This window comes from Emydura macquarii, unplaced genomic scaffold (assembly GCF_026122565.2).
Source record: "Emydura macquarii macquarii isolate MOO-44397 ecotype Brisbane River unplaced genomic scaffold, CSIRO-AGI_Emac_v2 contig_1390, whole genome shotgun sequence".
NCBI classification, from domain to species: domain Eukaryota; kingdom Metazoa; phylum Chordata; order Testudines; family Chelidae; genus Emydura; species Emydura macquarii.
Genome location: NW_027131527.1, coordinates 20241609 through 20266012, shown reverse-complemented (window position 1 = coordinate 20266012; position 24404 = coordinate 20241609). Strand labels below are relative to the sequence as shown.

At 41.8% G+C, this 24404-nt stretch overlaps 1 protein-coding gene across 3 annotated transcripts; it reads left to right on the top strand.

Moving 5' to 3' along the window:
- The first annotated feature begins 2223 nt into the window (after positions 1–2223).
- Positions 2224–23765, top strand: LOC137156130 (putative lysosomal acid lipase/cholesteryl ester hydrolase). Of its 3 annotated transcripts, none has more exons than XM_067552812.1 (10): positions 2224–2229; positions 4567–4678; positions 6927–7047; positions 10169–10367; positions 12239–12348; positions 12853–12989; positions 15621–15767; positions 18801–18872; positions 20702–20773; positions 22084–23765. In XM_067552812.1, the coding sequence occupies exons 2-10, from the start codon at positions 4568–4570 to the stop codon at positions 22315–22317; spliced, it is 1203 nt and encodes a 400-aa protein (XP_067408913.1). In that variant the 5' UTR covers positions 2224–2229; position 4567; the 3' UTR covers positions 22318–23765. The 3 variants fall into 3 exon arrangements, with proteins under 3 accessions (XP_067408913.1, XP_067408912.1, XP_067408914.1); XM_067552811.1 differs by lacking the exon at positions 2224–2229 and adding an exon at positions 2618–2731; XM_067552813.1 differs by lacking the exon at positions 2224–2229 and adding an exon at positions 2995–3013.
- The last annotated feature ends 639 nt before the right edge of the window (positions 23766–24404 follow it).

Here is a 24404-nt window from a genome sequence, read left to right as displayed (position 1 = left end):
GCAATATGCTGAGTACTTAATTTTACTCATGCAGATACAAAGCCCATGCAAATAAAGTGCCCCCCCTTTCAGCTGCTGAGCAGGGGGAGTGTCACTCACACCTTGCTTACACATGTATTAGGCAGGATATTGAATGAACAGTGTATGCGGAGAGAGAAGGGACTGAAGACTTGAAAAGATTGCAAGTTCACATCCACCTAAAATGGCTGTGGCCACGGGACCCCTATAACAGAAACTAGCACATCAGTACAGCAGAGTCATAATAAATTGTGAAGAGAGGTACTTACATGCTGAAGCGCTCTCTAGAGGATCTGCCTCTTGGGTCCTGGCCTGCGTTTCTGGCTGGGACTTGAGCTCCAGTGCAGGAATCGGGCTAATTTTCTACTTGGCTAGCATCAGGGTCCTGAGTCCCAAAGAGATCCTGGCTCTTAGAGGATAGTAGGTTCAACAACCTCACTGGGCTGGCTGGTTGTGTAGTTGTGCAAAATCCTGTCCAGTTCCACAAAAATTGGACTGGTTACGTGTCCCCTGCCTGATTTCCCCCACCCCCTGTTTTCCCTGGTTTTAATATCTGGCACTGTGCAGCATCCTGGACATCTGCTTTGCAATGTCCACAAACAGATCTTAATTCTGGAGGTTGGACTCAAGAGCTTCTAGCTCTGTTGCTTCACCCCAGATGGTGATGAGATTCAAGATCTCAGCATAGCTCCAACTGGCTATGTGAGACATGTTGTGGAGCTTCTGGGATAGCATTGTACCCATGCTGATATATTGGAATCCAGGTGCAAATGAGCAAAATCTGGCCCTGCAGCAGCTTTTGAACAGGGGTGGGGATGTCTTGGAACTTGACATCAGAGCAGGGGAGGTCACAGCGGTAAACAGACAGGTCAGTAATGGTCAGCTGCAAAGCAGTTTGGAGGCACAGGCATTGTGTGCCCACAAACAAAAGACCACACTAATTCCATTTTCAGCAAAGTCTCCTTTGCAGGAGGGCTCCAGAGTTTGCGATAAATGTGCAGTTAGTGTGCTGGGGTGATTGCCTCGTGTATAAAAGTATTTTCAAGCCAGATTAACTCGATTTATCTGGTTTAAATCCCTTGTGTAGACAAGCCCTAAGTATCTACTTACATTTACATATATATTCATACACGGGATTCAGGCCAAGCTTCTGCAGGCTTAAGTGCAGTTGCCTGGCCCCTAAACCCAAGGTTGTAGCAGTAGATACAAGGTGGCTGCAACCTCCTCCTGTTGGGGGAGTAGATGTTGCTAGGTGTGTGGGAGGTTTGGCCATGTCAGATGATGTATGCTCTGAGCCAGCACATCTTTTCAGTAACTTCCACTGCAGGGCTCCTATATAGTACCAGGTGGAAAACCTCAAAAGAGGATGGTGACAGTGCGACTGACTGCCTCCTTTAGGGTGGATCCCTTAGGGTATAATTTAAATCTCCCTGCAATGAGGCATTTTGATTTGATGCAGCTGAGTCAGTCATTGAGCAAGTGGTCCCCAATCTTTTCCTCTTATACGCCCCCTCTATTCCCCTACTGGTAATAGAACGTGTCTACCCACCACCGCTGGCTGAGAGCAGGGGCCAAAGCTGCGTCTGGGGGCTTGGCCTGGATGGAACAGGCAGCAGAGCAGAGCTAGGTGGCACTTTGTCCCTGCCACCCTCCCCCATGTGGATGCTGGCTCAGGCCCCGCTGTGCCCTCCCAGACATTTTGAGGACCACTGCATTAAGCTAAGCGTGTGTGCAATTATAGTGCTTTGTGCTTGTGAAGTGCTATGCAGTGTTAATTCTCACAAAGTATCAGCTCTTCAGGGCATGGATTTATGCCTTCAGCATATTAACTCATCATAAAGTGCTGTGTACGCTGCTGGCACCTGTAATTAGTAGGGGAGCAGAGAATGTGTTCATGCTCTAGGCAGTCAGGCTAGATAATCACAGTGGCTTCAGGTGCTGTAAAATTGGGCAAAGGTGGTATTGGCATGTGAGGGGTGTCAGGTTTTGGAGGGGGAAGTGCTTTGGGTGTGTGAGGAGGAGATGGGTTTTTGGGGTGGGGTGGGATTGGGCTGGTACACTGTGTGTGTGTGGGGGGGGGGGGGGGAAGGGTGCTGGGCTGCAGTGGGATGGGTTTGGGAGCCGCAAGGTAGGTAGGTAGGTGTGTGTGTGTGTGTGTGTGTGTGTGTGCATGGTGCTGGGCTGCGGTGGGCTAGGATGGGGAGCGGCAAGGTGTGTGCGGTGCTGAGCTGCAGCGGGATGGGGTTGGAGCGAGGCCGCAGTGTGCGGGTGTTGGACTCTGGGAGGGGATGGGGCGCGCTCCCAGCTGGAGGATACGTTTGGAAGGTAGGGTGGGGACGAGCCGGCCCAGGGAAACTCTCCCTGCCCCGGCCTGTCAGTCTCTGTAGCAGGCTCCACCTCCAGCCCCTTTGGCCTGAAGCATTCAGTCCCCGCCTCCCAGCCAGCAGCCGCCGGAGCAGAGACTGGAGGCCCGGGGAGGGGAGGCCCTGGCAGGCGGGGTGACCCCTGCTCCCGAAGCCGCTGATTGGCGCTGCGCCGTGGCCTGACAAGGCGGGGTGTGGCAGCCGGCTGCAGGGTTTGGCTGCGCCCTTCCGGGCCCTGAGTCGCTCCCTCCCTCCCTCCGGTCCCGCCCTTCCCGCAGCAGCTCCGGAGAGCGGCGCCGTGCGAGTCCTTCCCTGGCAGCCCGGCCGTGCGCTCCGCAGCCTCCTCTCAGGTCAGTGCGGCCGCTGCCCTGCTCCAGCTGCGCGCCCGTCTGCACCCCGCCCGGCGGCCGGCCGGAGCGCGGGTACCTGGCACCGAGCGGTGGGGACGTTTCCTCCGGCTCCGGCCGCCGGGCCTGGGGCTGGCGGCGTCAAGAGCGCTGGGATCTGCGTGTGTGGAGGCCTGGGGGTGGACAGCGCCAGTCCCTGCCGTTCGTCTAAGGGCGGGCTCGAGCTGTGCCTCCCTTCCCTAGCGCGGGGGTCGCTTCGTGCCTGTTTCTCGCTGTTTTGCTGCTGTGGGTGGTATTGGCCATTGTTTGCCTCCCCTTGGGTCACAGCCCACTGAGCTCTGTGTGGCTGCCCCCTCTTATCTGCAGTACTTAAACGCGCCCCCTTTTTCTAGGTATTGTCCCCATTTTATAGATGGAGGAACTGAGGCACAGCGAGGCGAAGTGAGTGGCCTGGTGTCGAGCAGGAACCTGAACCCAGATCTCCCAAGTCCTCAGTCAGTGCCCAGGCCCCTTAACTGTCCTTGTGATCCTTTAGAGATGTCACCAACGTGGCTAAGTCTCTAATGCTTAAACGTGCTGCAGCCAATTCTGTCTTAATTCTTTCTTGCATGTAGTGATGGTGTAGCTGGGTCCGTCTTAGGATATTAGAGAGACAAGGTAGGTTATTTTATTGTACCAGCTTCTGTTGGTGAGAGAGACAAGTTTTGAGCTTGAACAGCTCTTCTTCAGATCTAGGAAGAGCGTCACAGCTAAATGGTCCCCTGAAATGTGTGTTAACTACTTATGCTAAACAGTCTGTTCCATCTTGTATTTAGCCTTGACACTCGGAAGATCTCCCAGACCTGGAGAAGAGTTCTGAGAAGCTTGAAAGTTCGTCTTTCTCACCAGCAGAAGTTGGTCCAATAAAATACTACCTCACCCATCTTGATTCCTTGTCAATGAAGTTATTGTGGGAGGCACTTAAGCTGTTGCTCCCTTGTCACAAGAATTCTTTGTGTGTGTTATAGGCTGCGCATGGGGAAAAATATCATGAGTCTGTTGGGAGGGGGAAAAATAAACAGTTTACAAACCATTAATGGTCACCATTCTTTTTTTAGTAATAAAAATGTGTGGTTGTCAATGGCCGCTGAGCCTTTTGGTCCTTTACCTTCTCTGAACTGTGCTTATGGGTTGTAAAGGTGAAAGTGAAAGAAGTTCTGAACAGTGGCAGGAACAGTTATTTCTTTGTTAACAAATACATATCTCCCTCCCCTCCAAAAAGTCGGTTGGTTTTTTTGTTTTTGTTTTTTGCTTGTTAAACTTAATAGTATAGGATGTTGTGGGTTGGCTAAGCCGGGGCTGGTTGTAACTATGTGAATAGCATTGTGAATACTACTAATGTGAGATGGTTACACATCTGTGGGAAGTTTGCACAAGAAAAATAGTGATTTTCAGAGTTATTTTTTAAGAGCAAATCCAGGGAAGCACATGCACAGCTTAATACCGCTGGCCCATCTTTCACCATTCTTTGTTTAAAATTGTTGTGCTGTTTTAATTGTTCTGTTTCTGCATCCACTAAATCACCATTTAAAAAAATGTTGATTTTTTGGCAAGGAAGGATATTTATTTCCATAGGAAATATTCATGAAAAAATCTCTCTACAGAAAAGTATCTCAATTATAGTAGACAAAGCAACTCTTTGTATATTACGCCTTATCTAATCCTCCATTTATTTTCTTTGTAGAAGCTGCCATACAACTTAACGACAGGGTCTCTTTCACAGCATTTTTTTTCTTATACAGTATAGTTTTTACAAAGCCATGTTTTCTTACACAAATAAAGAAATGCACTCTCTACAGAATGAAGATGTGGCTCCTCATAATTGTGGCAAGTTTGATCCAAGGAATTGTAAGTTCAGAAGCATTTATAAGACGAAGACGAAATGTGGATCCTGAAACACACATGAATATTGTAAGTTATGTATTGTACAATTCATTCAGTAGCTGCCATTTAAAAGATTTGATGTTTGTTTTCTGTTACCATATGGTTACCACACACAATATAGGGAAGAACTCTAGTTCTCGCAGCTGTTGTAGTGTGATTACTGTGGAAAAATGCTGAATTTTTTAAAAGTGACGATCACTTTAACTCTGGAAGGGTGTTTTGCCTATTAAACTTTAATTAATAGTGCTCCTGTTGTAGGTCTGAATTAAAGAACAGAGGGAAATTGCCTTACTTAGTTCGTTAAACTGCCTAAACCTGTTTACATGCCTGACAGTAAGCAGGAGTCTTGTCAGCAACATTCAGTTTCCACCTCCCTCATTGCCTCCAAATTGAGAAAAAGCTGTGGGTTGATGGTGGGAGATGTATATTTCATATATACGTTACTTCCTCTGTATATCTCTGGCCTATATGCTGTCTCATGTCTTTTATTTCCTTTTTTCATCCTCTCCCTCAGTTTCCCTACCCCCTCCCATGTGTTTTAACTGGTAGTGTAACAGCAGTGCCTGGAGCCTACAAATGAGATCAGGGCCCATTGTACTAGATGCTGTTTAACAAGCATCCTGTGTGTTCTCTTCACCCTTCCTTTTATCTATCATCTTTCCTTCCTGGTCCTCGTCCCCTGGAGTTGAGCTCATGTGCTTTCAATTCTATTCTAAGAATGGCCATACTGGGTCAGACCAATGGTCCATCTAGCCCAGTATCCTGTCTGACAGTGGCCAATGCCAGGTGCTTCAGAGGGAATGCATAGAACAGCACAATTACAAAGAGATCCATCCTCTGTTGTCCAGTCCCAACTTCTGGCAGTCAGAGATTTAGGGACACCCAGACCATCGGGTTGTGTTCCTGACCATTTTGGCTAATAGCCACTGATGGACTTATCCTCCATGAACTGATCTAATTAGTTTTTGAAGCCAGTTATATTTATGGCCTTCACGAGTTCCGCAGGTTTGACTGTGTGTTGTGTGAAGAAGTACTTCCTTTAGTTTATTTTAAACCTGCTGCCTATTAATTTCATTCAGTGACCCCGGTTTCTTGTGTTATGTGAAGGGGTAAATAACACTTCCTTATTCACTTTCTGCACCCCCTTCATGATTTTTGTAGAGTTCTATTGTATCCCCCTTTAGTCATTTTTTTTTTCCGAGCTGAACCGTGTCCATTTATTCTTTTGCGTAGTGACAGTCCGGTTTGGCCAATGTACATGGCAGAAGGCCATTACTGGCACATGATGGCATATATAACATTAGTAGACATGCAGGTGAATGAGCTCCTGATGGTGTGGCTGATGTGGTTAGGACCTGTGATGGTGTCACTAGAGTCGATGTGTGGGCAGAGTTGGCAACAGGGTTTGTTGCAGGGATAGGTTCCTGGGTTAGTGTTCTTGTATGGTGTATGGTTGCTGGTGAGTATTTGCTTCAGGACACAAATCAGACACAAAAAATGGTAACATCCATAAACCAGTAGGAGAGCACTCCAATCTCCCAGGACACTCTGTTCCTGACTTGAAAGTTGCCATACTTCTACAAAAAAACTTCAAAAACAGACTTCAGGGAGAAACTGCAGAGCTGGAACTCGTATGCAAACTTGACACAATCAGACTGGGTCTGAACAGGGACTTGGAATGGTTCTCTCATTACAAGAAGTAATTGTCACTGTTCACACATTCTCACCTTCTAATCAACGGTTGCGAATAGGCCTCATCTACCCTAACTGAACTGACTTTGTTAGCACTTGCCCTCCCCATTGTTGTTTCTTACCCTTGGATGTGTATATATATACCTCCTATCCGTGATTTCCATTTCATGCATCTGACGAAGTGGGTTGCCGCACACGAAAGCTTATGCCCGCAGGAATTTGTTAGTCTTTAAGGTGCTATAGGACTCTCGTTGTTTTTGCTGTATACAGACTAACATGGCTACCCCTCTGGAACTTTTCATCAAGAGTGGTTAGGTGCCCAACTCCTATTGAAAGTCAGTGGGAGTTGGGTGCCTAATTCTCATTTGACTCTGAAACACATGCAGTAGTAAATACATCATCACCTAGTAACAAACCTTTCCCTACTGGTCTCTCTCTACCACCTACCAGACATAGCCACAGCAATGGAGACATCATACCATCATACTGGCATCTATGGAAGGACTTCCAAGCACTTTACAGGCATTAATGAATTACAAATATTGTTAATTTCAATCAAAAGCTTTTGTTTTTCTTTTTGCAGAGTGAAATTGTTACATACAGAGGCTACCCTAATGAGGAATATGAAGTGGTGACAGATGATGGATATATCCTGAGCATTAACAGAATTCCTCATGGGAAGAAAAGCCATGGGTGGAAGAAAGGTAAGATTTACTTTTCCCTGAAGAAAGGGAAGTCTTGAAAAAGATCACTTTGATTTCCAGAGAGCTGACTCTTGCAATAAACCTGACCAGGAAAAATGTTGGTAACCTAATGCAGTTTACAGTTATTTATAAATGAAAATAACAATGTAGATTAGGTTAGAATGGGTAGATTATTGGGGAGGAGGGGATTTTCCCCCAGAACTCAAAATTATGAAGTGATTTGCATTTTGCAGGATTTAAAACATACTTTTAGTATTGAAATTTTACACTTACCGGAAAACCTCGTTTTTTGATAAATGAGAAATGTTGGTAACATTTTTGTTTGTTTTTTTTTAATGTTTTTGTCGCAAGATATTTCATTTAAATTTTTTTTTTTAAAAACTCTGTCCAACACTGAAGGTAGGGGCAGGTCTTGCTCCTTTTCTGTTGAAAAACAATTAAACCAGAAAGACACTTCCCTTCTTCAAAAACAAAACAACAAACAAACAAAAAACTAAGTGGATTTTAGATTCTGGCTTGCTGTTATCCTTGTCTTCTTTTAGTAAACTATAAATGAAAGTAATTACTATAGCACCATATCGTACATAGCTGTTTACAATACATAAAATATTGTAATCATAAAACAAAATCTTGTTTCTAAAGAAATGGATGCAGTGCAGTGTAAAATAACCAAAGCAAGACAGAGGGCCAAGTGGATGTTGTTGCTTGTAGCCTCAGCAGAACAGGTTGAATTTCAGAAGTGGTTTGACGGGAAAGAAGAGTGATTGGCATCTACTAACCAGGAGGATGTCGAAGCTGTAAGGAACAGCACAAAAGAAGGCACAAAATTAGGAAAGGGACAAAGGGAGTGTTCAGAAGAGAAGCTTTTGGTAGAAGTGTAGAGAGTGGGAGCGTATATAAGAGGGAATGAGGCCAAAAGTACTGGCAAGGCCTGAACCATAGGATGTTTTGAAAATAAGATTAAAATAGATGTGGAAGAAGCAGCATGTGCAGGAAACATTCTTAGATTTACTATACTGTGGAAACTAACATGCTTGTAGATCTGAATAGCAATGGATGAATTCAGCCTGCATCAATTTATGTTTAATATCCCTTGGGGATAAATTCTGTCCTGAGGCACACATGAATCTACCATTTAATTCAATGGGAAATGTACATTTATATTTGAAGGTAGAGTCTGAACCCATTGAGCTTAAAAAGCTGAAGATGTGTGATGCATACATTATGTATCTTATGGAGGGGGAAAAAAGTGAATATCCTATAACTCCAGGTGTGAATAAATACTATGGCAAAAGACCCTCTTCTACAAAAGACAAAACAACCATTAAGGACAGACAGATGCCTGATTTGATCTCTCTTAAGTGTGTTTGCCCTAGCAGCTGCCACTATCTCAAACAGCGTAGGGGCAGACAGTTTGCTGCACAAGGCAAAAGTGATATTGGCTAGTATTATATGTAAGGCTTGAGACTGTTTTCAGCTAACAAGTTGTACATTAAAACTCCATGTAAATGGCTAATCCTCAAGGACAATGGCTCGTGCAGACATCCGATGACCAGGTAGCCAGATGTCCTCCTAGTGATTTTAATTTCAATAAAACAACACATTTGCTTTTAGAAATTCTGTCTGTCTGCCACCTATCTGTAAAGATCCCCCCCACCGAGTGTAAGTAAAGTATTTAAGTGTCTCTGCATGTATGTAACGACCATTATCACTGTTGTTCCATCTGGAGACACCAATGTCTGTATTTGTAAGTGAATAGATAGAATCTAAACGTACTATGTAATCGATAAGAAAGGGTATATAATTGACCACTGTAACCATGAAGTTGAAGCTGATATCTCAGACTTCCCGGTATCATGAATAAACTTCTTCAGTATTGTGTGTGCTGCCTGATTCTTGGAGAAAGAATCCTTCGTGCTTTACATATATTTGTGCTTAAAAAATCCTGAGAAATCCACAAAGTGAAAATCAATTATGCCTCTGTAGGTTTTTAATTGAATTTTTCTTTCATCTGTAAAATAAGCAAATAGAAATTTCCTGTCTCATAAAAGTGATGGGGGTGGGAGAGGAAGCCGTGTCAAAGTTCCGGTTTTATAAAACATTTTTAATTTTTAAGAACAAGGATTACTGAGCAACTTGTCAAGTATGGTCCCCTAGAAGAGTGAAGACTTCAAAGTTCGTGTTGACTTAAAGCTGTTAGATCTGGTATCTTTTCCCAAACAGTGTTTATTTACTGCTGACAGAATTCATAGTGAATATATTTCATAATGTTTCTGTTGCAATATCTGACTAATGTGAATAGGATTTGGCGCTTTTGGAGCGAATGTCCATAATACTCTGCAGTTCCACAGCTGCAAAAACTGCAAGGGAAATTTGTTGAGTTAAAAAGAAAAATGGCAATGACTTTCAATTTGTTAATGAGTGCTAAAAATCAACATGAACAGGTGAATGGAAGGTATCAAAGTAAGGTCGCCTTCCATTCCTAGTTTCCATTTCCGTGCTCCTATGCATTGTGAGAACCTGCAGTAGATGCTAATGTTGATACATAGCCGAAGGGCGTCTGATGCTGAAGAAGCTTGTCATTGTCTTAGCCTGCAAAGCCTTATCCCTGCAGTGCTCTGGGAATGCCTTCCACAGGCTTGTGGGAAGGGGAGCAAAGACAGTGAAGAAAAGCTAGCATGTCTCCAGGATCAGGCCTCTCACCTGGTAATTATAAGCACAGGGAATCCTCTGTGTTCTTGCTGTAGTTCCTGCTTTTCTCTGGTTGGTTGTTGCAAACTTGCTTGGGTTTTTGGTTTTGTTGGTTTCTTTTGCCGGGGAGGGGGAGGGAAGAGAATACTAGTTGCCTTTTGCTCTAGTTACATACCTAATATAATGTTTTTAAATCCATAACTACAATAAAATAACTCTTAAAAAACCTGCTATTGTGGAAGATTACAATATGTGAATTTAAGACATTGTGGGTATCAAAAGGCTGTTAATCTTATAGCCCTATAGATCAAACACTCAAATATAGATTGGAAGTAGATACTGAATACTCACTAGATTTTGTGTTAGGAGTTCAGTGTCAGGTGAACACGAAGCTTTGATTTTTAATTCTGTAAAATGCTTTATCTTTCAGGTCCCAAGCCTGCTGTTTTTCTGCAGCATGGTTTGCTTGCAGATGGTAGTAACTGGATCTCAAATTTGGACAACAACAGCCTGGGCTTTATGTTGGCAGATGCTGGCTATGATGTTTGGATGGGAAATAGCAGGGGGAACACTTGGTCCAGAAAGCATAAACAATTTACAGCAAAGCAAGAGGAATTCTGGGTTTTCAGGTAGCAGGACCTCACTTGAGAAACTTCTGAGGAGTGCTGTTCATTACATGCTCTATATGCTGTCAATAAGAATGATGCCATGCCCCCGGCTACTAGTGCTATGTAGATGACTGAATTTTTGGTTTGCTGGCAGTTCAATGGGGAGGTTAATTTGGGTCAAACTGAAACCAATTTTTTTTTTTTAAAGTTTTGATGTACTGAAGAAGTTAGAAAAATGTCCTTCTGGGTCAACATTTAAAAAAAAAAATAAAATCAAAGGAAATGAAGGACTCGATTCACAGCGGAGGCAGCGGTGTTCCCCTTTATCTTAGTGATCAGGGCATTCACTTAAAATGTGAGACCCCCAGGTTTGAATTCCTGCTGTGTAGTGTTGCTGACAGGTAAAGGGATCCCCTGATTACCAAGCACCATGCTGAGGAAACAGTTTCTTAACTATTTACAAGTTTATTTGGGGCAAAGGGGATGTGGGGTTTTACAAGGGAAAAAGGAACAATATATATAACAGAACTATCTACTTTCCTTAACGGGGATTTAAGCAGATTAGAAGGAGAACAAAACACAGAGTACACTAGATAACGATTATATGAGTTTCAAAAGTATAATCAAATTAATGTTACTAATACCCGAAAACTATAACAAGAATACTATTTAAAATCTTACCACCACGAGGAACAGGGTCATGACGCCTGACCAATGGGGGACACGAGAAAAGCTCGGGTTCAAAACTCGGACCGGTTACACTTGACTCGACTCTTGCCCAGCAGAGGACTCGGGGGCGGGAAGAGGTAGCAGCTCCAGGGGATCAGTCTGGCTGGCCGACAGCTCTTCTGCCAGGCCCGCCGAAATGCAGCAGTTATTATGCACTCGGGCTATGCTTGGTACATGAGTGGTGTGCAATATTCGTAACAGCCGATGGCTGCCCCTGTTCGTGAGAGGTGTGCAGTATTCGTAACAGCCGATGGCTGCCCCTGGGCTTTTTGCAACGTCCCATTGTTTGCCATTTCAGACGTGCTATCTTAGGTGTGTCAGTCAGTAAAGGTCCCGATAAGGTCAGGTCTACTGTAATTGCCGAGCGGGAGGGGGCGAGCGGGGGCGAGTGCCGGTCACTAGATATTATATTGTCACCACATGTAGCAGGGACTGGAACCCAGGGTGCTCTAACCAGTGGGATATAGTCATTCTCTCTCGTGCTCTCTGTCTGGCCCAATGACTGTTCAAGCACTTTTATACAAAATGGGGCAGCTTCAGCAGAAGAGATTGAGACCCACCCCGCAATAGCCCATAGCTGGGTGGTTAGGGCACTCTTCTGGGGTGTGGGGAAGCTAATTAATTGTTCCGGTTGCTACTCCAGGGCAGAGGTGTGAAGCAGAGTCTCCCACATCCCAGGACTGTGCCCTAACCACTGGGATAAAGACTCTAAGGGAGGCTCCCTCCATCTCTCCCCCAAAATTCTTTTGGCTAAATCTGCATTTTTTGGCAAATAAACTATTCAGCTGAATAATATCATCCTGCTCTATCTGCTACCCCACTTCAGTAACAAATGAAACGAGATTGTGCCATAGCAGTTTTTTTGTCCTGGTTACATATGTGCTAATATGCTAGCAGTATGGGAAACTATATTTTTGCTATAATGGGCTGATCCTGCCTTCATTGAGAGAGAACTCCCATTGACTTCAGTGGTGCAGGATCAAGTCCTAAGTGAATCTTGAGTGGTTTGGCTGTTCTGAATCAACCTCTGGAAGTTTTTATTCATTCTTAGCTTACTAATCTTCAATGTACTAAAGTTCCATTCAGTAGTTCTACACTGTATATGTTGATACCGAAATGTTATAGCTTTATTTGTATATCCGTCTTCTGTCTTTGCTTTGTAGTTTTGATGAAATGGCTAAATACGACCTTCCTGCCGTTATAAACTTTATTGTGAATAAAACTGGACAGGAGAAAATCTATTACGTTGGCCATTCACAGGGTACCACTGTAGGTATGTTAAGAGATCTAATTTAAATAATTTGTTTAAAGATATAGATTTGCATACTTTTGGATAAATACTGATAAAATACAGATTTAATAGTAGTTTGTTTTGTATCTGTTCTCAATAGAACCAAAAGGCTAGAGAATTAACTTTCACCTATTGATTTGAAGTGAAAAAGTGTAAAACAATAAATTAAGCTAATAACTACGTTGTTCATCCGGTTTCTATAAAAACAAATATTCTAAAGAGTTGTGAAAATGTACATGAAAAATCATAGATTCATGATCCCAAATATAATCTAAACTGATGCTCAGGTCAACCATTAATTTAACCAAACCAGTATTTAAATAAATACAGGACTGATGCTAATTCAAATTCTTCTTTAAGCACATACACAATTTCCAAATTCAGAACTTAAAACATACTACACTCTATAATGAAAACATGCCTAGCTAAAATTCTGATTTCATTTCTGTCAAATATTGTCTTATTAACTAGTCTCATTTTTCACAGCTTTCATTGCATTTTCAACTATGCCAGAGCTGGCTAAGAAAATAAAAATGTTTTTTGCATTGGCACCTGTAGCTACAGTCAAGTTCGCCACTAGCCCTCTGACAAAACTTGGAGTGCTTCCTGAGCTGCTGCTCAAGGTATGTATTTCAGTCATGATATTTGATTTTAAACCCAAGTGAGAGTATTTCTTTTCAATGTAAAATGGTTTTAGCAGAGAATGTAAATAAAACTGTGCATGTAAACTTAATGCATGTGAACGTGCCTCTCTTGCTATGTACACACTTGTACAGAAGATTAACATACGCAACACGAGTTCTAAGCTAAATGTTGACCTTGCATCGGTATATATGTCCATAGTTGCTCTGTGGAGGTCAGTGATGGTTTTCCATATTAATAACTGCGTAACTAAGAGTAGAATTTGACCCAGTGACCAAAAAATGCATTTGATGCTGCCCATTGTGCTGCATGCCCCCCCCCATTTAAAAATATTATGTGAATAATAATGTGAAAACAAACATTTGTTTTGATGTTGGTGCATCACATGCTATCTGAAAACACTTAATATTTATCTTCGACGTACCATACACAAGGATGTAGACAGCCTTCAAAATGGGAGAGTGGAACCAGCAGGCTGAGAAATCTAAATACGTGACTGGAGAAGCCAGGGGAAAGTTAAAACTTAAAATTTATCTTATAAATAGGGCTTGACCTTAAAGAATCAGAAATATGTTTACTCATCAGCACATGGTTCTAGCACTTGTATTGCCAAAAAGCCATGATTAATTTATAAGTTGGTCAATTTTAGGAGGGTCATGTGATATCCTTTCTGCCTTTATATAGAATATTTTTCATTTGTCATCAGTTTCTGCAAATTTATTTAGCAATCACCTCTCTGTACTTCAGTCTTTATACAGATTTTTCTGTCGATACACCCACATGTTCCTCTCCACTAAATTGGGATGCCTCCTAGAGACTCTGCTTAATCTAATGCCTGCTTCTTGGGCAGGAGAATATTGGCTTAAATGCTGCCCCCATTAAGGAGAGTTTGGCTGGTGAAAAATGGCCCTAGTGCTTGTTCAAATATGAAATTCTAAATTCTTGTTTTCCAATGCAAGTTGCCAAACAGAGAGTGAGAGGAAACAGAAGGTGGATACAGTAAGATGTTTGATGGGTGTCGTGTGCTATGTATGGGGACAGCGCTGCCTACATCCACCCATTCAGCTCTCCTTTGGTTGGAGAAAGAAGGGGAGCCATGTGAGTTATGGCAGACTAGATTTTAGATGTTGGGAGTGTCACTTTACCTCTGTTAGGCATAAAGTTCTCTTTCTAACCAGAGGACACATCTTGAATAGATATTATTGTGTATTGTAACTGCCACTAGCTCCCCCTCTTCTGTCAGGCAGATAGAGACAAGACAGAATAACACATACCAGCTCCCTCTGTCCCTCTTCTCATAGTGAGGATGGCTGCTTAGTTAGGATAATATCAGAATTCCCAGTTAAGAGACCTTTATTTTATAGAAAATGCACCTGTTCACATAATACTGTGAAACTTGATTCAGTCATGGTGACTTGCATAGTGAGCTATTGTGGAACCACCCAGTTCACCACAAACCAGTGGATGGGTCATAAACTTTGTGCTGTGTCAGTGTGTGTTAAAAGCACTCTGTAGATTATGCTTAAACCCTTGGACTTTTAAAAAACAGTATCTTGGAAGAGGAAGCTGTCACCACAAGCCACACTTGTGTTTTACTCACATAGTTTAAATTGAGGAAGTTGCAAATATCAAACATCCCAATTTAAGCAGATGTAGCTTAAAATATTTAGCCTTTTTCCAGATATCTTGAATGCTCTCTTTGACATAATGAATACAAAACTGAAAACTTCTTAAAAAGTTAGAATTTTCATGGATTTTCTTTGGGTAACTATGAATATTTTATTCTATTCTTAACCTGTTAGCAAAGGTACTGATCATATATTTCACTTCAGAATAATGATCTAGGCCAGTGTTTCTCAACCTTTTAAGAAGCAAGTACCTAATAAGTACCCGAACACTCAATTTTCCAGGGAATTTTATGTTTACAGACTAATGTGAGCCATATGTTGGAAAAAGGGCTGAGTACAAGGCCGTGATATGACCGATGTCAGATCTAGTGTGGGTAGTGTTACCACTTTTACATCAGGGGTGCACAACTCAAGTATGTACCTGGGCTAGAGGGGATGTTGGCCAAAGCTAGGAGGCTTTGAGCGGCATGCCAATGCTGGGGAACATAAAGCGCTGTGCCAATTTTTTTGCTATAGATTTGAGAGGAGGAAGGGCTGAGAGAGAGAGACAGGGAAGAAGGGTGAGAGAGAGAGACAGGAAAAGAGGGTAAAATCTGGGGCTGTCATAGTTGTCAATTTCACTTCTCAGTTAGAGCAGTGAAATTGACAAGTTTTCTGGGCCCTGGGCTTTGAGCCAGGGAGGGAGGCTGCCATCTGGGCAAGTTGCAGGCTGGGACTGGGCGGGAAGTGGGCGGCTGCCGCACGCCTCTCCCAGAAACCAGGGGCTGCCGCCTGCCTCCCCTTCACTGTTTTTCCCTGGGTACTGCCCTGCCTGTGGGGTACGCGTACCACAGGTTGAGGAACTATGATCTAGGCTCTCGTGGTGAAAATGTTTTGCATTACTCTATCTTTCTTTATGAATTGAAATGGTTATCCGATGAAAGCTAAAATATAATGAGTAAAAGCAAAGAGCCTTCTGTTATGTGTGCACTTATTATTTTGCAGGATATGTTTGGAAAGAAGCAATTCCTTCCCCAGAATTCATTGCTGAAGTGGCTTGCCACTCATGTCTGTACCCACAGAATACTTGATGACCTTTGTGGCAATTTCTTCTTTCTTGTATGTGGTTTTGATGAGAAAAACTTAAACATGGTATGTTCTTTATACACCTAACAATTAGCTTCTTGTGACTTTAAAAGAGTATAGACTAGGATATAAGAATTTATACTCTACATGTGACCTAAAAAAAGTTTAGTGCCTTCTAGTTCTTGTGACTTTGAATGAGTATCTTACTATAGACAAGAGTTCAAAATCTATTTGATAAAATACATAAACTGAGTTTTAAAATTGTTTGAGAGGCTGAAACATTTGTACTCTGTGGGAGGAACATGGGCTAGATGGAGAAGAGAATGATATGAGACATGGAAAGGAGGAGTAGTAAAAATTAGACTTCACAGCTTGGGATGCATCTATGTGCAAGAGCTGCTGAAATTTCCAGATCTCATAGTGGACACATGCAATTGTTTCTCTAGGGGCCAGTTTGTACATTTAAGTCTGTAGCTGTTCCGTGTTCCAAATGGAGATTGACGCACAGGAGACAGTGCAGGTTGTGTTATGGTCAAATTAGTTAAGTGTATTTCTAATCTGAAAAGCGATTATGTATAAAATTGTCTATCAAGTCCTAATCTGTTATACCTGTGCAAATGCATTGGTGGAAATGTTGTTGCTGAAGATGTAATTTGAAGACTGAAGGGTTGCATGTTTTGATGAGGGCATAATTTGGCCTATGGAACCTTTGTTGCTGGTGATAAATAGGGCCCTACCAAATTCACAGCTGTGAAAAATGTGTCTTGGACCGTGAAATCTGATCTCTTTGAAATCTGGCTTTTGTAGGGGAGGGGCAGAGCTGGAGGCACCCCAGCCAGGGGCTCCTGGCATGGACCTACCTCCAGCTGCCAGTCCTGGATTGGGCTGAGGAAGGATGGGACTTCCTGTTCTCCTGCAGGGCCTGCTCCTGGCGCAGGGTCAGATCACCTCTGGGAACCTCCCTGGGCTGCAGGAAGCTCCACAGCTGCTGGCTGGGACTGCCCCTGACCGGGCAGGAGGCTGCAGCTTGATGCCAGGAAAACCTGGATGTATGATAACCTGTTCCCATACCCTATGACCCTCACTTCTGCACTGCTGCTGGGGCTGGCTTTAGAGTTTAGTGCCTGGCCAGCAGCCTCTGCTCTCCAGCTGCCCAGCTCTGAAGGCAGCGCCCCTGCCAGCAGCAGCACAGAAGGGTGGCAATCCCACGATTCCCCCATTCCCCACCCCTTACTGTGATGGTAGGGCTCTAGTGATAAAGCTTATGAAGGAAAGAAGACAGACAGCTTGAAATGTCTTAATCTCAAGGTTGAGTTTCCAGAGCTGGATTTTTGTTTAAAAAACAAACAAAAACACCAAGTAGCAGAACATCTCTCTGTGTTGCTCTGGACATCTGTGACCGACATTAAATGGGGAATCCCACAATGCCACTTTTTAGAATCTGTTCCTGGAGTAGTACTGTAAGCAGGGGCAGTGGTCAAGACAGATTTGTAAGAATCTACATAAAGAGCTCTGGGTTTGATCAGCACATGGAGAGAGAGTGAGTGTGAATCCGACTGGCCATCCTAGTGGGATCAAGCCATCTGAAGGAGCAATGAAACAGGGACACTGATGTCGGAAGATTGTGCAAAATATTCCCAACAAAACTTGTAACTTCAATGTTAGGTTTTTACTTTATAGACTCATATACTCTAAGGTCAGAAGGGACCAATATGATCATCTGGTCTGACCTTCTGCACAACGCAGGCCACGGAACCTCACCCATCCACAGAGAATCTACCAGCAAGTAACCCATGCCCTATGCTACAGAGGAAGGTGAAAACCCCCAGAGCCTTTGCCAATCTGCCCTGGGGGAAAATTCCTTCCTGACCTCAAACATGACGATCAATTAAACCCTGAGCTTGTGGGCTAGACTCACCAGCCAGAAACCCAAGAAAGACTTCGCTGTAGTAATGCAGAACCCATCCCATCTAACATCCCCTCACAGGCCATTGGCATATCAACCACCAGTAGTAAAAGATCCGCTTTTCCATGTAACTTCACTAAAATTGTGGGAAGACTGGCAAAACCATTTCTTCTGTCAAAAAGGAATTATTTGGGCAAAATCCTCCTGGTGAAATCTTGATCCAATTGATCAAGACGACTTGTCATTAACTTCAAAAGGGCCAGATTTCATCCTCACTTAAAAAAAACAGAATTTTGGTTGACAATCTGAATTTGGCATGATTTACATGAAATAGGAAAAAAGCTAATTTTTTTCATGCAGATTTTCCCACTCCCCACACACAATTGTGCAGGGTTCTAGATATGGGTAATACTTTACTCTGCCTGAGGATTCACCTTTCAGAAGACCGTCAGTATTTTTAAGCTGAAAATAAATGAAGATTATTAAAGTAGGCTGAACAGTTGGTCAAAACTAGCATAGTATAGGGAGACGTTTAAAACAGAAGAACTTGCAACGCTAATATTACCACTTTTAAACTTGTACATTAATATAAAAAATCATGCATATCATTGTCAACTTTAAAGTATTTATTTATAAAAAAAAATCCTTGTGTTAAGAACACCATAGAATATTTAAAATGAAGTGCTTTTCCTAAATTTAGTTTACTTTTCAACATCTATGCTTTTTATTTATTTATTTTTTTTTGCATTTCATTGAGCTGGATCGCAAAACTGGATTGATTAGTTTCACTTTTGCATCTAGTAACTTTTATTAACTTGAGCAGTACTGTTCTCTTGTTTTTTCTCAATGCGTTAGAAGGCTTACATCTCTTCGTATACAACCACACTTGTATTTTTTTCTTGGAAAAAACTCACAAAAAAACAAGGAACTAAATTTGACTTTTTATGTTTTTTTAAGTGTAATTTTACAGTAAAATAAACAGAACATCAACTTTAGTTTACACCCAGTTGACAATGTAATTCAATTAATAGGATGCTTAAGTCTTGGAGAGTACATGCCATCTAGTTGTGTATGCTAATCTACTCTCAACTTATTTCTTTTAAATTTAATTGATTTGGTTTTGCAAAAAGCAATACGGGATGGAACTGATGTACATTGATAGATGAAAATTGTTAACTATGTTGTTGTTGCAGAGCCGAGTGGATGTGTATTCAACACACTGCCCTGCTGGGACATCTGTACAAAACATGATCCATTGGAGCCAGGTACAGTTTCTGAAATGTAAAGTGCCTATTAACCAAACTTGTTTTATAAAATACTGCTGTCTGTGAAATGGGGGCAAAATGCCAAAATGATCCTATGGTAGCACAACTTGGGTAAGACTTTGGAACTACTAGAGAGAAAGTTAGAACAGTAGCTGTTAATCACTGCAATTTTAATTCTCCTCTTCCTTTCGATGTAGCATGTTTTTTGCATGAGTGCAAATAATAGATGCTCCAGATCAGCAGACAGTAATTCCTCCTGCATTTAAAACTACCATGTCAGAGATAGCGTTGCTACAACAAACATTTGATTCTCCTTCAACAAGCTTGGTTTCTGACCATGAGCTACATACTGTAGCAGGACTTAGATCAGAGGTTGTCTGCTTGCTAGATCAGAAAGAAGACCTGGCGTCAGTTTAAACTCAGGCTGTGTATCCAAAATCCCTTTCTCTGTCTGTTGGGTTTTGGAGAATCCAGTTTGAGCCAGTATATGCTAGCCTTTCCAGGTGGTAGTACCTCTTCGAAGGTGTTGCAACCTGAGTGAATTTGCCTAAACACCCCCTACTGTTCTTAGTTCATGGGGGGGCTGTGATCACCCTTCCCCATGAAATTACATGCATTCTTGGCCCATACACTGCCTTCGTCTACGCTAGACTTTTTTCCTCACTTTCCTACTGTTGATACCAGGAAATGTTAAGAGACCATATCTAATTGTAAAGATGCCAGTAAGTGTTAACGTTTCCCACTCCCAGGACTCTCAGCAAGGCAGGAAGATAAGACTGGTTTCCCCACAACAGATAAAGATGAGAAAATATGAATTAAGGATCCAGTTCTCGCACCCTCATTCCCACTGTGTAGTGCTTTCTCCCCAAGTAATACTTCCCATTGAGTAAGGTACTATTGGATCTGAGCAACTGTGGCAGAATTGAGCTAGGGAGATATTAATATACACAGTTGAGATCGTTGCAAGGGAATTAAATTGGGCTGGGAGCCTTAGGCCAAAGGAAGAGGATATATTAATATCAAAGATTGTGTCTTACATAACCGACATCGCTTTTTAAACTCTCATGGCTGGTTGTGTGAGGTTACCTTGCCAGTCTTTAGAAGTGTTTCTTTGTAATATTAGGCCAAAAATGTATGTGCGCCTGAGTGGTTAGCCTGCATATTTTTTCTGCTGTGATCCATGCATGTTCCCAGAACTGATTGTTTGCTTGTTACCAAAATGGCTAAGATGGCTTTGTGTGACATGAATTGTTTGTTTGCTGCAGTACAAATGCACCAAAACAACTTCTGTGTAAGAACCAATCTTTACTGCTTAAATCGTGACCTGCAGCTACTGAGCCAGATTTTCAGAAATATATAGTCCAATGTGCAAGTAAGTGCAACCCCCAATTTGGATTAAATCCAGCATACTTGGATATTTATCTTTTGAAAATCTGGCCAACTGTGTGTTGTTCCATTTCAGTACATGGTGTCTGCTCCCGCTTGTTCACTCTCAGTGCCCATAAGCTGTAGGTGAAAATGTGAGACCTAAGACGACATGTGGAGAAGTGGGTATATGGGAATGGTTAGCGGAACAGGGTCTGGAAATGATAAAAATGAATATTTTATATGAAAGAACAAAGGCTGTAATCAAGTCAGCTTTCCTTGCTCCAGTTATCTTTGTTTCATTGTGTAGATAAAACATTACCTCTTTTTCCTGGGGTGTGTTCTTTGTTTTTAATTTAAACACATAGGATTAAGGCATTCTCCAGCAGACCTTCATTTTTTATTTCTTTGCAATTCCTGAGTGCAGACACTGACATACATGTTTGTGTGAATATTTGTTTTAGGCCGTTAAATCTGGAGAACTCAAAGCTTATGACTGGGGAAGCGAGGCTGAAAATTTTGTTCATTATAACCAGGTAAAGAACTTTTAATGGAAGTCTTATGATCCTTGAGAAACAAAAAAGAAAATGTCTAAGGCACTGCCAGGAGACCCTGTTAGGCTGTGATCTAGTCAGCTCTTGCAAGCTTAAGCAGGGACCTGCAGCTGGGATGTAGACCTATAGGTGCTAGGAAATGGTTAGACACTAGGTAGCATTGTTGTCTGAGAGTACAGAGTCAATGCTTCAATGTAACAGGGATACTTTGTTGCTAGAGGAGCAGTAAATAGGTCTTAACCAAGGTCCTGACTGGTGCTGGGTGCAGGTTTTTTTGGTGAATACTAAATTCACCCAAAAAATGCATGTAAGGGACACTGAAAGTATTCACAAATTCTACAAATTTTTCAGCCAAAAGAGATTTTTTTAAATATCAAAACTGTTCATTTTGATCATTCTGAAATGATTTGACTTTTTGTTTTGAAATATAGTTTAAAAAAAAAAATTGGTGAAACCACCCGAAATGAAACAAAACTACAAACATTTCATTTTAATGTTAGATTTAGGGTGTTTTTTTTAGTCTGAAACCGTTTTTTACATTTATTTTCACTTTAGCCAAAACCTGAAAAAATTCATCTTTAGTTAGAAACTAATTTTTTTTCCAAAATATTTGGTGTGGCCCTGAAAAATCACTTATTTGCTCACCTCTAGGCCTGACTGTTTAGATCATTTATGATCTCACAGCACTTCTCATTAGAAGTTGGATAGGGTTAAATCTGATGTCCTGACCAAATTTCAGCTTACTTAAATCCTTCCTGCAGCTTCATTTGGATACCAAATTCTTCTCTAGATCCTTAGTTAAAAGTTTACCCCTCTTTAAGGTTACTGTGACTGTAATGTCTTGCAGTAATCTAGCTTGAGCAGTGCAATACAGACTAGAAACATGCATGCTCGTTGGTAGGTGTAATGTATTTTACTTTTAGTGTAATAATGACCTATAAAAGCAGGTTTGGGATTTAAATCGTATGTGATAGACTTTTTGCACACATCACTCATCCAGCATTACCTTGTAATGTCCAAAAGTCTCATTCTTCCTACTGAGTAGGCTTTAACGCTGAGTTAGTCAGGGCGTCTCTTGAATCGAGTGCTGCTCTCCCACCTGCTGCTCCAGAGCAAAGAAAGGGAAGGGTTAGGATTCTGCCTTCTACCATCCTCTTGCATTTGCTAGTACACTGTGCTACTGTTTAGCAGACAGGCTCTTTCTAAAGCCAGAATTGTCTTTTTACATATATGCTTTTATTTTTAAAAGGTTGCCATCTTTTTTTTTTCTTCTTCTTTTTCCCCCCTCCCAGTCTATCCCTCCAATCTATAAAGTTAAAGAGATGACAGTGCCAACTGCCATCTGGACTGGTGGACGTGACTGGCTTGCAGACTCGAAGGATATTGCCATGTTGCTCACTCAAGTCACTAATTTGGTTTACCACAAACACGTTCCTGAATGGGAACATCTGGATTTCATCTGGGGTCTCGACGCACCGCAACGCATGTATAAAGAAATCATTAACGAGATGAGCACATACCTGTAAAACTGCTTGGTGTTTGGGGGGTTAAAATCTGGCTAAATGCCTCTCTTGGAATGTGTTTTTGCCATGGCAATAGCACTACGTCTTTATTTATAATGCCTTTAAAAATGCCAATAATGCCTACTGATTTGGATTAATATCTATTTTTGGTGAAACAGAGTTATTTCTTTCCCCTTACAGTCCATTTCCTATCCTGCTGGCTTCATGCAATGTGGTAATACTGTCAGAAAACAATAGTGTGGCTTTGCCTAGACAAAATATTTTAAATCCCTGTAGATTTAATTAAATGTTTAAAAGACAAATTAACCCATTTTGCATGTCAGCAGCCTGAAAGTTCAAAAGGTAAGCACTTCCCCTGAATAAAATATTGACATGGATCTGAAAATCAAATAGACATTTCCAAACCTTTAGTGGTGCTCTTGCTAATACAGTGACAGTTTAACACTGACATCACAGTAACCAAAGACACCTAGCCATTTTCTCTTGTGTTTTAGCCGTATTTTAAGAACTAAACATATCAGGTTTTTTTTTCCTCCAAGAAGAATCATGCTGACACTGAAAGCTTTCAGTGCCAGTTGGAGTTGCAAATTCTGGGTCTGATTCAGTACTGCATTATTCCAGATTTCAGTGGAGTTACACGTACATACAACTAGACTAAGGCCCTTTATGTCTAAAATACAAAATACTGATGAGAATTACTACTTATTGTTTGCAGGTTGCTGGGAGACGCAAACAGGTTAAAAGAAAACACTGCTTTCTGTAACAAGTTAATTGTTATGAGTTGCAGTGAAAAGGATGGAAGATGTAGATAATATTTTTTTGCACTAATAACCACTAGAAAACAAGGCTTAAATATGTAGTACTGGCAGAGGAGGGGCCAAAGGTAAACAATTCTGTAATTCAAGTATGCTGTGCTTACAGTTTCAGTGGAACTCTATCCATAATCAGGTGCTGTACTGATGAGCTAGGAGATCATAGGATTTCTGTGGCAGAGCAGGAATTGAACCCAAGGTCTCCAGAGTCCCAGTCTGTAACCCTAACCAAAAAGCCATCCTTTCTCCTTTAGCTGCCTCCTTTGCTTGATATAGAAAATGTTAGATGTTAAGCTATTGGGGGAGAATTCTTTGTAAATAAACAAGAAAAAAAAGCTGTAATTTTTTGCAGTTTTTTCTCCTCATCAAGTCTCAGGGAGTCCCTTGCATTTATAAGTTCTGTTACTTTTCACTTTTAAAAAATTGTTCTTGATTAATATCCTAGTTTTGGCTCCTAACAGAGCCCTAAGCTTTGTACTCTTGATATTGGCATTTGATTTAAATTGCTTTTAAAAAGAAGTCTCTGAAAGAGCCTGAAGTGGTTTGGACAGCCGCAGCCACAGTAAATGATATAGCTGAAGCATTGCCCATCATGTTCATTAATGCTTTAAATATTTCCAATAAATCCAACTGATCTGCCATAGCTTGGAATGGCATGTTCTGTTACGTTGCATGTAGTTTTATATATGCATATATAATGTTTGTCAAAGGTACTTCATTGACATAGATGACCAGGATAGATACACGGAAGGGATAAGGTAGCAAACTGAACACCAAGAGCACACTTCACTCCTAAAACAGTCGCTCTCTAGAGCTAATCGATCATTCATTTAGTCTCTAGCTTCTCTTGTGAGACTTTCAAGAAGGGTGTCAATTGTGATAACATAGTCACAGGGACTAGCCTGTGAGCCCAACACATGGCTTATAAGCCTCCATACAGTGGGTTATGACCTCTCTTCACACCAGTGACCTGGGAAAAAGGCTTTCTGCATCACATTCCTTGTCTCTATCCCCTAAACAATCCAGTTACTAGTGTTTTGTTTGTTAATCTGCTACATAGTGAGTAACTGTGCTGCTGTGCAGGGGGGGGCCCTAATCTCAAAACACTCTGAGATAGAGGTCATGAACTTCATGTTTTCTATTTATCTACATACACTGAACATGAGCTGTAAATTGCATTTGTACATTAGTACTTCTCCCTTTGGAACATATTTGATCTTTACACTCAGTAAATGCATGTTGTGAGTTCCTAGTATAGTAGAGAATGTGCATTTGGGT

What these genes read in the sequence shown, in the direction of transcription:
- LOC137156130 (XM_067552812.1), top strand. Translation starts at nt 4,568, where the DNA reads ATGAAGATGTGGCTCCTCATAATTGTGGCAAGTTTGATCCAAGGAATT. An exon ending in GAGGAATTCTGGGTTTTCAG is followed by an intron (nt 10,368 to 12,238) that starts GTAGCAGGACCT and finishes TTTGCTTTGTAG; the next exon opens with TTTTGATGAAATGGCTAAAT. An exon ending in TTCACAGGGTACCACTGTAG is followed by an intron (nt 12,349 to 12,852) that starts GTATGTTAAGAG and finishes CATTTTTCACAG; the next exon opens with CTTTCATTGCATTTTCAACT.